The sequence below is a fragment of the Equus quagga genome, chromosome 4 (assembly GCF_021613505.1).
Source record: "Equus quagga isolate Etosha38 chromosome 4, UCLA_HA_Equagga_1.0, whole genome shotgun sequence".
NCBI lineage: Eukaryota > Metazoa > Chordata > Mammalia > Perissodactyla > Equidae > Equus > Equus quagga.
This window is the reverse complement of record NC_060270.1, coordinates 109896548-109912023: the sequence shown is the minus strand read 5'-3', so window position 1 is coordinate 109912023 and position 15476 is coordinate 109896548. Positions and strand designations below refer to the sequence as shown.

Below are 15476 nucleotides of genomic sequence, written 5' to 3'. Positions count from 1 at the left end.
GGATTTCCACATTTCAGCAATATATTAGAAAACATAAAATTTTAAACAATTCCATTTACAGTAAAAACAACAAACAAAAAGACATGCACAGAAAACTTTAGAAGCATTCTCTTTGGGGTAGGGCACAAAAAAAGGATGCTGACTATTACTTCCATTGCTCAAAATAGTACTGGACATGTATTAAGATAACAAAAGTAATAAAGGTTTGAAGGGAAGGGACATTGTCATTATTTTCAGATGATATGATCAGAATTACACAGAAAACCTAAAAGAACCAGCAGGAAAACTCTTAGAAAAAGAGTTCAGCAAGTGGCCAGTCACAAGAACATATAAAAATTAACAGCATTATTCTGTACCAGCAAGAAGTAATCAAAGAATGTTACAGAAAATAAGATATCATTTAAATAGAAACTAAAACCATAAATCCTCTAGAATTAGCTTTATAAATAATTCTTCAGACTTTAAGATGACAATTTAAAAATTCTATGAAAAGTATTAAAAGAAGACCTGAATAAATGGAAATATAAACTATGTTCAATGTCTTAAAACTATAAATTTAAAGCAATTCTTATCTAACATCTTATAGGATTTTAGGAAAAAAATTAGAAATTGATTATAAAATTATATACAAGAATAAAGGTCTATATAAAGCTAACAAGAAAAGAAAATCAGAAAAAAAGAATTTAGTAAAAAGAAGTTACAAGAAAAAAAGGAAGGGACACTTGTCCTACCAGATACAACGTCTACAATAAAACCAGAGTAATTAGAACAGTCTGCTACTAGTACAGGAACAAATAGCTCAATAGTACACAATACAAAACCAGAAACACAGAAACTTGTTACCATCAAAAGTCAGTAAGGAAAAGGTTATTTTATAAAGAGGTTATACTGTAAATAGTGTCAGGAAGACTGTCTGATCAGATGGAGAAAAAAATTAGATCTTTACTTCATACTTTACTACAAAATAAATTCCAGATTGAATGAAATCTAAATGTAAAGATAAAACTATGAAAATAAAAGAAGAAAGGATAAAATAACTTTATAATCTCAAATTGGAGAAGGATTTTTAAAATAAGATTCCAAAACATAAGTCATGATGAAAAAAGTGATAAGTCTACAACATTAAAATTAAATATTTCTGTTCCACAAAGGGCAATACAATCAAACAAAAGTCTGTCAAAAGATATCTGTGATGAGTAAAAGTGACAAAGCAGCAGAAAGATAACAACAGAAAGTCCAATTTTTAAAAATAGTCAAAGTATAGGAATAGGAAATATACAGAGAAAAATTGAAATGTCTAATAAGTATATGAACAAATGATCAGTTGCATTTATAATTAGAGAAACGCAAATTAAATTAATCAAAAGCATATACTTTGCAACCCTCTGGCAAATATTAGAACACTGGAGAGAAAGAAGTGCTGCAAGTGTAGGGTGGAAAACAAGAACCCTCACGCACTGCAAATGGGAATGTGAACCGTGAGCAGCCATTTAGAAAGCAAAGAGGCAGAAGGTGTCCTACGGATCCAGCAATCCCATAACTAGGTATAGAACCCAGAGAAAGTTTAAAATACGTAAGACTTTAGGTTTTCACAGCAGTTTATTTTTCCCATGGTAGCAAAAATTTGGAGGCAGCCTAGATGTTCATCAATGAAGAGTAAGTAAAATGTGGAATATACTTATACTGGAATACTGCTATGCAGCAATAAGAATGAATCATCATTTAGAGATACATGATTAGGTCTAAATGGTATAATATTTAGTAGGAAAAAAGTAAGAAAGATACAAGGTTTATAGCACAATACCAGTTATGCAAATTAAACACAAAACAACACTATTTGCAGTTTATGTTGACATTGACGTATGACATAGACAAGTAATGGATGAGGTATCATGTGGGAAACAAAGGAGGAATAATGAGGCAATATCATGGTATGCCATGAGCTGGGGAGTGTGATCAACTGAATTCCATGTATCTGCACCTCCATCCTTCCTCTCAAAAATGAAAAGATAAAAGGTAAAGAAATGAACAAGGGGACCAACATAAATACTATCAGATGAATGAGGTAAACTCTCCTGCTAACTGATTTATTAGCTTATATATGTTTTCATCTTCAATTTCTTCATTGTAAAATGAGAACCTATTTTATAAACTGGTTCATAAAGAGCTAGTCATTATAACCTGCTTTGTAAATACCTATGAACAGATAAATATTTAGTCCTTTCCCTTCTAAATGAAACAAAGGGCTATAAATGAATGACTCCAGTTAACTTTGAGAAATACAACAGAAAACATTAAGTGAAAACTGCTGAATGAATAGATTTGCAATTAGAATCAAAGAAACAAAAGAACAAAATTTAATAAAATGTCTTTTGGATAAAAGCATGAGATATGAATGGGTGAAACAAAATCCTCTAAATGAAAGAAAGCAACACAAAGAAAAAAAAGCCAAATCCACAAAAGTTAAAGTATGCGTAACATTAACCCTTCTATACCATACCATGACTAAATGAAACAAAAGGCCAGAGAACAAAGTGTACGAACAAGCAAATATCTATATATCTTTACATATTACATATATATTTATATATTATATACATGTGTAAAAGCAAACAAAAGATAACACAGATAACAGAAGTCTAAACAAGAGAGAGCAAACTATCTAAAGTTCTAATCCTACTTCTCTCACTTCAGTTGAATATATTTACTAAATGGTCTAAATGACCCTTCAGTTTGAATATATGCAAAATATTTTCATTTGGGCCCCCACAAACCTGCTGAAACAGAAACACTTCTTCCTTCTATTAACTGTACTATAAAGATTCAAGTTTCCCAGGCTTAAAACCTAAGTACAGTATGACTCTTTCTTCTTCTCCCTTTACTCCCATGTGTTCAAGTGTCAAATCCCGACTAGTCCATCTATGAAATCTCTAATCACTCCCTTCCCTCTTTTATTTCTAATACGTCCTTCACCAACTGGCTTTTCTATTCCCGGTCCCCCCATTCCTCACACCCCACAATCTTATATTAGAATAAGGCTTTATCTTGAAATAAAATTTGAATCATGTCACATTTTTGTCCAAAATCTTTCAATGGTCCAAATTCCCTCATGTGAAATTCAAGATCCACTACAACTTCACCTTGATCTATCTTTCTGACACTACATTGCACTATTTCTTTTCATGCATCCTAATCAACGCATTTCTTCCTTGGTCTAAGTACACGCCTGATGCTTTACCACAGGAATCACTGTAGACCCAAACCCCAGACCAACTTTCAATGCCCAGTTCAAGAGCTTCTGCCTCCAGGTACTTTCCAACTTATGGGAGAAAAATACTCTCCAATAAAAACAGGTGACAAAACAAACCATAAGGTAACAAGAACATAAAGAACCACAGCCTATGGCCTTTAAATGTGAACAAAGCAAAGTTGATGAAGGATGAAGCAGATTTTGTTTGGTTAATCTCCATGCTTACAGATGTCATATGCCAGAAGGAAACACACTTTTCTTTTAAGTTAAAATTTAAAATGAACAACCATGAAATAAAATATCTCATTGATGAATACTTTTAATTTGTTCAATATCTTATAACTAAATAAAACGTTTTGGGAACAAATGTGCAGAGTTTATCTCAAATCATTTGATAAAAACCAAAGAACCCAAACAATTTAATGCAATGGTCAATTACTTAAGAGAGAAGGAATAATCTACTGCTTAATTCTGATATGCTTCAAAGACCATAAACATGATAAATGTATTAATTCCCACATCAAATTCCCTGGAAATGAATGGCAGATGTCAGGCTCATAATCCTAGAAGCAGTTTGGTTGACTCACCTTCCGGTTTCTCACCCTGTCACTTTCTTGCCTAGTCACACTGGCCCACAGTTTTGTGATATAGATTAACCCAGTGATTTAATTCATTCATCCAAGTTTTAATATAATTGGCTACAAATCAAACATTTTGCTGTTCTAAAATTACATACATGCCATCACATCTTCAAACAACCAGCTTTATGACCAACATAACTTTTAAAAGGATATTAAAAGCAGATGAAAAGTGATAATATATCAATGGGGACAGTGAGAAATATATCAATATGATAAAAATACTGATAAATGTTAATATGAATAATATGATTCTGTTCAAATACTGAGCATTATTATCACTGATCTAATCCAAAACTGCTCAAATATCAAATATTAGTAATACTATCATAAAAATGGGTGGATGCTAACAAATAAAAAAATAATAATAGCAAATACTCTAAATATTTATTCCTTTGAGTTAGACTAACATATACTTGTATGACAGCTCTGTATATAGATATAAGTATTATACTATACATGAGTATATTTTTAAAAATTAGCTAATTATAAAAACAAGGCTCCCTACTCTCTACCCCAGATTATACCTGGCAGCTAGGTAAATCTTCCCCAAAAAGGTGGTGCTGAAGAAGGCTGGTGATTCTGAGGAAAGGCAAGCAGAAGTCCTGTAAGTACTTTTCCATGGATTCGGGAGACCAAGCAATAGGGCTAACCTGAAGTTAAAAAAGAAGATCTGAACAATTCATTCTATAATAGATACAGCTTAAAAAATTTCAGAATGGCAACAAAATCTAAATTTTTAACTAAATAACCACTACATCTGGTCTTAGAGAGAGCATACCATTGCACACTCCTGAGTTCCTTCTTCATGGTATAACTTTCCTTTAGACAGTTCACTTATCACAAAGCTCAATAACACTTCATGAGACTTTTCTGCATCACATGTATTCTGGAAAAAATTTAAATATTAGTTTCATTTTCAATTGAAAATTATGAAAAATTTACATTGGAAGAAAAACACTTTTTAAAGATTATAGTTGTGATTACATTATTTTTCAAGCATGTAAACTCCAATTCCTCAAAACCTGTGTACAACAGTGCACTTCTGGATGCATAGTAAAATTGAGTAGATGATTAAATACTTCTTTAAAAGACAGCATATAAATTACATAACATATGTGTACATGAATATATGTACATCATATCTTTTGACCCAGTAATTCCCACTCTTGGGAATTCTTCCTAAAGAAATAACCCCCCCAAAAAAAAAAAACCTATATGCTGAAGACATTCATTGCAGAGTAGTGAAAAATTAAAATGAGCACCAAAAGCGAGGTAGTTACCTAAATTATGACATGTCAACTCAACAGAATATTTTATAGGCAGTGAATATGACAAATTTGAGTGGTATGAAAACATTAAAATGTGAAAAAAGCCAACAGAAGTCTGTGTACACTCATTATATACAAATCATGTATGCATGAAATAGAAGAAAATATAGACCACAAATTTTTTCTCTTACAATTTCCCTTAAATTCCTTGAATAGGATTTATTGAAATAATTTAATATAAAATAAAATTGGACAAATATTTATCACAGAATGTACAGATAATTATATTAAATAACAGTCTAAAATTAATTAAGCTTAATGACTCTAGACTTTTTATAAGAAAGGAAAAATAATGGCTATTTATAAATTCAAATTTATTTCAATAAGATCTTTATACATAAAGAAATGCAACTCTTTTTATATTCATAAGATACTAGAGGTTGCTGCAAAGTATAGCCAAGTGTAAAATGGGATAAAGTAATAACTTTGCTTTGATGCCATTTACTCTAATTAACTATACTTTTTAAATAGCAAAATATAAGAATCAAGTAAACACTGAGGAATATAACTACCCAGAATTTTTAAGGCATTGATAGTCTGGACAACAGAGTTTGCTATTTAATGACACTCAGTTTTTCTATATGCCCTCATTGTTTACACATGTTATTGTGCTCTCTTCAACTACACTGCAAATTCCAGAGTGTCAGGAACTGTGTCTGTATTTTGCATGTATCCCTTTGCATAACAAAAATCTAAGCAATAAACACCAGCTGGCTAAGTGATGAAATTTATATCAGTAATACTGAAGTTTTTGATCTTGGAACCTGCCTGATAATCGATTCTTTGCAATATCTTTAAATCACTCCTCTCCTTTCTGCCATATTCACTCAATCATGCAGTGTGATCGTGTCCTGATTTTAAACATCTGACTCTGCAACTGCTCTCCTTATCCACCTCACTCTTGCCTACTTAATCAACAGGATGATCACTTGCCAAATATGTTGACCTATAGGTTACATATAATTTGTAAGTATTCCACAGAATATCAAAACAGCAACATGTTATAAAATTGAATAAATCAGAGTAGTTCTTAAATAGGCAGAGTTCATTTAAACTCAAATATAGAAAACTCAAAAAAAACTATTACCACGGATTTTCTACTTAATAATCAATATGACATATATAAGGTTCTGAAGATATACAATTCAGTCTAAAAGCTTTCTGAATTCAATATATTCTTCTGAGTATATTCTTCAATATATTCTTCAGAGTATAACAACAGAAAAGTACTTCAAAGAATACTACTTTCTGACTTATGGGAAAAATACCCTCCAATAAAAATAAATGATGTTCAGATCACCCAAGAAAGTTACTGAGGAGTGATGTCAGTATCACAGCGGGTGAACTTGCCCATGACTCTCTCTCCTCCAACATACAACAAAAAGGGACAGCCATATTCCAACAGAGGACACCCTAACATAATACAAAAACCTTAGAGAGACATGCAGCCACATGATGGAGAGCGGAGAGGCTGGAGCCCCCACTCCCAGGAGCTGGACCGGGGTAAGAGAGATCTTCCCTCCCTCCTCTTGTGATCACCACCGTGGGAGGATCCAAGAGGGAAGGAGCGGTGGAGGTGACACTGGTTAGCAGGATCGCCAAGGACTCCCTAGGGCCCCTGCAGCCTAGAGGGAAGCTCTCTAATGGGGCGAAAGCTTTTGAGGGGTGGGGGGTGGGGTGGGGGGTGACCTCATCAAGCCAACACCCCAAGAGATCACATAGGGAGAGCTGATTGAGAAAGTCTGGAGTGCACGCAGGAGAAAGTGCCCCTCCCCCCACTCACCCCATGCCATCTCAGCTGCAGGCGGAGGGCTCAGAATACATGGCTCTCAACCCCCACCCAGTGGCAATAGGTTGTAACTACAATCAAATAATATCAGACAGAGAAAGACCCAACCTTCCAACATCAGACACTATATTAAATCTCCAAACCAGAGAGAAAGCAACAAGGGCCTAGAACTCAGTCCTGAGGACACAGAAATATGTAAGCTAAATGACAATGAATTAAAAATAGCTATCATCAAAAAACTCAACGAGGTAAAAGAGAATGTAGAGAAACAATTCAACGAGTTCAGGAGCTACTTCACAAAAGAGACTGAAACTATAAAGAAGAATCAATCGGAAATATTAGAGATGAAACAAAATACGGATTCCCTGAACGCTCGAGTGGACCTCATAGAGGAGCTTATTAGCATAATCGAAGATAGACATGCTGAAATGCTCCAGACAGAGGAGGAGGGAGAGCTAAGACTAAAAAGAAATGAAGAAAGCCTCGGAGAATTATCTGATTCAATGAGGGAACGCAACATAAGAATTATAGGTATTCAAGAAGGAGAAGAGAAGGAGAATGGAGCAGAAAGCGTGTTCAAAGAAATAACAGCAGAGGACTTCCCAAATCTAGGGAAACAGAGGGAAATACAGGTTGAAGAGGCTTCCAGATCTCCTAGATTTGTCAATGTAAAAAGACCTACTGCAAGGCATATAGTAGTAAAACTGGCAAAAATGAATGACAAAGAAAGAATACTAAGGGCAGCAAAGCAGAAGAAAATAACCTACAAAGGAACCCCTACCAGGCTTTCAGCAGATTTCTCTGCAGAAATCTTACAAGCTAGGACAGAATGGAACGACATATTTAAATCTTTAAAAGACAAGAATCTTCAGCCAAGAATACTCTATCCAGCAAAAATATCCTTCAGCTATGAGGGAGAAATTAAATCTTTCCCAGACAAAGAAAAGCTGAGGGACTTCGTAGCCACAAGACCCCACCCCCACCCCCAAGAAATCCTCAAGAAGGCCCTCATACCTGAAAAAAGAAAAACAGGGAGAAAGGGGTCACAAAACACAGTGTAAGGAGATAAGCAGGTAGACAGAATCAGAATAGGATAGCAAATATCCAACTATAGCATTAGGCTAAAGGGAAGGAAAACACCAAAAACAAAGACAATCTTGTAACTTTAACCAAGAAAGTTATTGAGTGATAATTATCTTTTAAATCATTATTATCAAATATATTTTAAGCATTTCTTTTACACACAGCAGGTACTATATCAGATGAAAAAGTCAAATATAATGTAATATTCACTGCTTTGTGTGAAGAACTCTCTTCATCAAGAGTATTAAGTAAGAAAATAATTTAACTTCCTACATAAGTAGTCTTAGGAAAGCATATTTTATAGTAGGCAAAGAGTAGGCTTATAAAACTTATCTGAGACTATGGATGAAAGACTTAGAATCAAAATCAAAAGAATCCTATAGGAGAGGTAGTAAAAGGTACGTGGGTTAAATAAAAAAAAAGGATCAAAGGTTGAGAGATGCAACAGATGCTGTGTTGGGTAGATGCTCTGTCTAAATTATAGCTCTTCTTCAACTTTTTGGGGTGACAGGCCCTTTGAGTATATGCTTAATGCTATGGTCCTACTCCCCAGCAAAACAAAACAAGACAAATAAAGGGAAAGTACCCCAGATTAAGAAATCCTGAAATAATGTATACAGAAGTCAAATTATAATGATGTACACCTGAAATCTATATAATGTTATGAACCAACATTACCTCAATTAAATAAATAGAATCTTTTGACATTCTTTTTAATCTTTTTAATATTCCAAAGAACCAAAAGGAAAAAATTTATGCTAACTGTAATGATCATTTTTCCAGCACAAATAAACCTCATTATCAAATTAACTCTAATATTCCTTCCAAAAATACATAATACCTATATTTGTATTGCCCTAGGCCAGACTGGCCTAGGCAAAAATCTGTTTTCAATGTAATTATCATACCTACGGATAAGGAATTATAGGGATGGAATAAGACTCAGTGAAGAAAGAAAAGTAGGAAAGGAGTGAGAGAAGGAGGGAAGAAGTAAAGGAAAAAGCAAATGAAAACAAGACGGAGAAATGAATGATGCAGAAATCTAAGCAGTTACAGAAGTCAAGATACATTTCATTATTCATAAATACAGTTGTTGCTATTAATTATAACCTGCTATATATCTAAATGTTTAGATCTATTGTAGAAAAGCTAAAAACGTGGCAAACTAACCTACAGAATATCATAATTTTTGTTTTCATTCACTGAAGCAATTTATATGGTTATAAACTTCTAATTTATGCTATGATAAGAATCTGCCTCATATTAAATGTTTTATTAGGTATTTTAAAAAATAGCTAAAAATTAGCAAATTGAGAAAGAACATTGACAGAATAGTTACCTAAATTGGTTCATGGTCCTTCCATTATAGATTTACAATTTACAATTTATAGATTGTCTAATTTTCTGTCATTAACAACTCACTGTAGCAAACTGTCAGATGAATAGATTTAGACCCAAATTATCTCAGAAAATGTTTTAAATGTGTAATTTTTCATGATTAGCTTACTAAGGAAACATCTAAACAATGACACAGCATAGAAATCTAATACACTTGATTTGAATACTAAACATCCAAATATTACATTAGAGTACACTCAGATAAACTGAAAGAATATTTAGAAAAAAGAAAGATAAATGCAGAAGGCAAAATTATCCAAGAATCAACCAGGAACAAGGAGGAAAAATCATTCAAAGAAAAGACAAAAATCCATTCTGAGAACTTAGAATAACAGAATTTTAAAAAGAGAGGGGCCATTATAAATCATATGTTCCAAACCTCTCATTTACCATTGAGAAGCTGAGGTTCAGAGGGTTTCTATGTCTTGATCAAAATAGTTATATCTCCATGTAGTGGCAGGAGCTAACCCTAGTACTCAGGTTCAATTGCCAATCAAGCAACATCCCTAACGAAGACATAACAAATTTTGTGATGATACTATACTAAACTTTTGTACACGTAATCACGATTTAAGAGTAAACTAGTGATAAAAGTGAAGGTTATGTGAATATATTTCATGTATTTATACTGGTTTTCTCTTCTTTGAAACAAGTAGCCATGATTTTAACAGAAACTTTCTAGTGAGGTTTATAATCTCAAGAGTCTATAAGCCAATCAAAAGGTTTAATTTACACTACACCTATTATTTTTCCTATCAAATTTCCCAAAAAACACTGAAGTAATTTTCTTAGTTTACCTATCTCTAAGCCAAACCACTCAGTCAGTTCTTTGGTTCTACAGTATCCCATTTGTTCTCAAGCCATCGAAAATACTTACATTTAACTAAATTTGCACAATTTTTCTAAATTGCTTATATAATTTTAACTTAAAGAGAACTCCTTTAAATTTGCTGAGAACTTACATATATTCTAATGTGGGGGAAAAGTAGCATTTAAAGAGGCATAATTAAGAAAAGGCTAGAATTTTAAATTTAGCAGGGGTTAGTCAAAAGCCATCTTTGGATTGTGATTGGGGGATAGTGACAAGAAGAAGAAAAGATGACAGATAAGTAAAATTGGTAAGTCTGCAGACATTTTATTACTTACTCACTGTATTAACACAGTTTTTTATAACTTTTCTAAGTTTAAAGCTTGCAGCAAAAGCAAAACAAAACTGCCCAAATATAAAGAGATAAAGGTCAAAGTTTAGACACAGATACAGAAGACCTCATTGTGCAAGAAAAACTTTAACTTTTTTAGCCTGAAGGCATTCCATTTCCAATTAGAATACTGTTAATAACTCATTTTGCCTTTCAAACACCTAATCTCATTCACTCATATCCCCAACTTTAATGAGTTTATCAAACTACTAAATGACAAATTCAGACAAGATACTAACCTTTTTGAGAGCGCCTGTGTGTTTCCAGGCTGACCTATCTTCCTCACTGCATTTAACTGAAAGTGCCACAAGAGCTTGTGTGTACAGTAGGGTAAAAAGCACCTTTACAATGCAGGTGAAGTGGTCTATGAGAGAGAGAGAAAACATCATTATTTCTTTGGAATCTAAACATTCTGTACTAAAGATAATTTCACAAATATTTGCCTTTCCTTGCACAGTTAACTGGTTTTTGTTCAACACTTAAGTAGTTAATAAAATGAGATTATAATGTGATATTATATTTCCTACCCAACAGATCTGAAAATTATGAAAGCAAAGTTTCTTTATTCATCTACAGAATATGTAAATGAGAGGTATTTAGCATAGCAGAAAGTATGCTCTATTGTTAGAAGACAGGAGTGCTAACACCACTCAACCTTGGAATAGCTATGTAACCTTGGCAGACCCCCTTACTGGACATCAGGTGTTTAATAACAACATCTGGGTGTCTGTTTAAAACCAACAGTTCAGGGGTCGGCATGGTGGCATGATTGGTAAGTGCACGTGCTCTGCTTTGGCAGCCCATGGTTTGCAGTCTCAGATCCTGGGTGCAGACCTATACACCGCTATGTGTGTATCATCAAGGTACGCTGTGGTGGCATCCCATGTACAAAATAGAGGAATATCGGCACAGATGTTAGCTCAGGGACAATCCTCCTCACCAAAAAAACCCCCAGAAAACAAAAAACCCAACAGTTCATATACTTCTAATATGATACAGATCTTCTAAAGAATAATATAATACAATATAGAACTTCTAAAGTAAAAAATAAAAAGACATTCCAGTATTTTAGGTACTCTACTTGAGTTTTAAAACTCAGTGAAAACTATAACAATGCAAAACAACAGTAACAATATGTAAACTGCCTGGTAACTTCTGGCACATATTAGGTACTTAATAATGGTAGCTGAACAATAAACATTTATATATACACCTAATAACTTAGAAAATGTCTTCAAATATCTCATCAATCCTCATAGCAGTCTCGATTGGACAATGGAGCTCAAAAGGATGTGCCTGTGATAATAAAGCTAATAAGCACCCAGGTCTGAACTTGAATCCATGCAGATCATTCAGATTCAGTATTCCTTCCATTATATTATTTTGCCTCCCTAGTAAATGAGTACTATCATTTAATCAGTTGCTAAATTCAGAAACTTGTAGACATCCTTGATATTTTCCTGTCTCTTTCTCCCCACATTAAAACAATCACCAAATTCTGTCAATTCTACTTTTTAAAAATTTCTCAAGTCAGTTCCAACACCCTGGACCAGGCTTCCATCTTTTCTTGCACAGGTCTGTAATCCCAGCCTAAGTAGACATGTTGGGGCTCACCAACACCTCTTCCAGGTTTGATGACTCACTAGGAGGACTCACAAGACTCAGCATACAGTCCTATGATTTATTATAGCAGAAGGATATAAGTAGAAATCAGCAAAGGGAAAAGGCAGATTGGGTGAGTCCAGAGGAAACTTTCAAAGTCCTCTCCCAGTAAAGTCACACAGGGCATGTTAATTTCCTCAGCAAAGAGTTGTGACAGCATGTGTGAAATATATACCAGGGAAGCTCATTAAGAGACAGATAGCTACAAGCAAGTCCAGGGTGTAATGGAGGCAAATAGAAGGAGGAACTAATGTAGACTATGGACAAGGCAAGGAAAAAATAAAACCTCCTGCCCAAATCAGAAGAGTTAGTCTTGAATGATGAAGAGAAATAAGCCATAATAAGGAAGGCAGGAATGGGACGAGGTAAGGGAATGGGGATTCCAGACAGAGGAAGCCATTTGTAAAGGATCACAAAAAGAGCCTAAAACTTACAAGAACTGTAAATTGTCCAGTGTAACTAGACTACGGGTAGTGATTTTTCAGAGATGAAGCTAGAAAAGTAATCTTTATGCTGAAGATCAAAGGTTGCAAACTATAGACTACCCGTCTGAATGCAGCCTGCAGGGATGTTTGGTTTGCCTTTACCCTGTGTTGTTTTTAGTTACTGACATCTAAAAATAGGATATTTCTTGCAAAAGTCCAGAATTCCATTTAATCTTGAAAAACAGGAAGATCTGACAATACTGGGCCCAAATTCTTACATGTCAACAATTATCCGGTGCTGAGTAGTAATTATCCTCTTTGGCCAAGCATATATTCTCCAGTGTGTCACAGTTCCCTACTCCCAATTACATCAAACCAAAGACTATTTCACAAGGAGTCAGTATATAACACTACTGTTAAGAATAAATTTAGGCTATGAAGCCAAATTCTCTAGATTTAAATTCTGACTCTTCCAATCTTAGGCAAGTTAGTTAAACACTTTGTGCTTTTATTTCTTCATCTTTTAAATAGGAACAATAATATCACCTACCTTAAAAGAATTAAGTGAAATAAGCTTTAAACACTTAAATCCTTAAACCAGTGATTGGCAGTGACAATCAGTAAATATCTATTGTTATTAATATTACTATTTACGTCACTTGCTTGATATCTATATACATTTGGTTTATAGCACCTAGACTAGGCAATGAGAAGCCGCTGAAGCATTTTCAGCAGGGTAGTGATGACATTAGATTTGCATTTTAAAATATTCACTGCTGCTTCTAAGGAGAAAATGGCAGCTACTGTAAGCATAATTTTAGCTTTGTGTTGTAGCAAAGTACTAATTTCTGTGTGGTCTGTCTTGATTATCATCATTTTTTAAACATTTAAACTGGGAGTTTAAAGTCACAGCTTATGCTTAAGTTTTCACGTTCATTTATTCATTTAACAAATATTTATTTACTGAATGCTTACCATGTGTGAAATCAATGTCTTTTTGGGACTTAGAAAAAAACAAGGAGTCACTCATATGAGGTGTATGTTAAGTCAACAGGTTGCTATCTTCCAAGGTTGAAAAGAGAGCAAAGCCCTTCAAACACAATTATCAAAATTTAAAAAGGAGAAACAGGATTGGACATCTACTATGAGTCAATGCGTTTTTTTTTTTAAAAAAAAAAACAAAAATCCACTATCAAAACACCTGAGAGTGAACAAAGGAAGATCAATACTTATTTGGAATATCTTAGAAACAAACAGACTCTAAACAATGGCACAGATTTTAAGTTTTATAGTGCTATTGCGTGATAGGAAAAAGGGAGGTGGAGAGACACGGTACTTTCAAGGCTGCTCAATAATAAAAGCTTGCTCCTACTGATCACACAAGATACGAGAGTTTGGTAAGGTAGAAATGTTAGCCTGGGGCTCTTAAGTGAATTTTTCCTTAGAATCACAAATGTAAAGATAAAACTATGAAAATAAAAGAAGAAAGGATAAAATAACTTTATAATCTCAAATTGGAGAAGGATTTTTAAAATAAGATTCCAAAACATAAGTCATGATGAAAAAAGTGATAGGTCTACAACATTAAAATTAAATATTTCTGTTCCACAAAGGGCAATACAGTCAAACAAAAGTCTGTCAAAAGATATCTGTGATGAGTAAAAGTGACAAAGCAGCAGGAAGATAACAACAGAAAGTCCAATTTTTAAAAATAGTCAAAGTATAGGAATAGGAAATATACAGAGAAAAATTGAAATGTCTAATAAGTATATGAACAAATGATCAGTTGCATTTATAATTAGAGAAACGCAAATTAAATTAATCAAAAGCATATACTTTGCAACCCTCTGGCAAATATTAGAACACTGGAGAGAAAGAAGTGCTGCAAGTGTAGGGTGGAAAACAAGAACCCTCACGCACTGCAAATGGGAATGTGAACCGTGAGCAGCCATTTAGAAAGCAAAGAGGCAGAAGGTGTCCTACGGATCCAGCAATCCCATAACTAGGTATAGAACCCAGAGAAAGTTTAAAATACGTAAGACTTTAGGTTTTCACAGCAGTTTATTTTTCCCATGGTAGCAAAAATTTGGAGGCAGCCTAGATGTTCATCAATGAAGAGTAAGTAAAATGTGGAATATACTTATACTGGAATACTGCTATGCAGCAATAAGAATGAATCATCATTTAGAGATACATGATTAGGTCTAAATGGTATAATATTTAGTAGGAAAAAAGTAAGAAAGATACAAGATTTATAGCACAATACCAGTTACGCAAATTAAACAAACACAAAACAGCAGTTAAGTTTGCACGTTCCGCTTCTCGGCAGCCCAGGGTTCTCCAGTTCGGATCCTGGGTGCGGACACAGCACCGCTTGGCAAAAGCCATGCTGTGATAGGTGTCCTATGTATAAACTAGAGGAAGATGGGCATGGATGTTAGCTCAGAGCCAGGCTTCCTCAGCAAAAAGAGGAGGATTGGCAGTAGTTAGCTCAGGGCTAACCTTCCTCAAAAAAAAAAAAGAAATCACTAAAGAATAAATCTAGGCAATCGTCAACAGCCTCTAATGTCACAAAAAGAGACAACTGAAAATTGGATCCTGATGAAAGTATGTAACACCATCCATGAATAATTTTTGCAAAAAGAAATAAGAAATTGAATCCAGGTGTCTAGATCTATCTATAGGAAACACACGAGAAAAG

General features: G+C 34.0%; 1 protein-coding gene across 6 annotated transcripts in view; it reads right to left on the bottom strand.

The window, feature by feature from the left end:
- The window catches only part of UBR3 (ubiquitin protein ligase E3 component n-recognin 3), a 229243-nt gene that overhangs the window by 16744 nt on the left and 197023 nt on the right, over positions 1 to 15476 (bottom strand). For all 6 annotated transcript variants that reach the window (XM_046658012.1, XM_046658015.1, XM_046658016.1 and 3 more), the window contains 3 exons: positions 10928 to 11052; positions 4670 to 4777; positions 4416 to 4541 (listed from right to left, as the gene is read on the bottom strand). In XM_046658012.1, coding sequence (XP_046513968.1) covers positions 4416 to 4541; positions 4670 to 4777; positions 10928 to 11052 — 359 coding nt within the window. The remainder of the gene's footprint in view (positions 1 to 4415; positions 4542 to 4669; positions 4778 to 10927; positions 11053 to 15476) is intronic.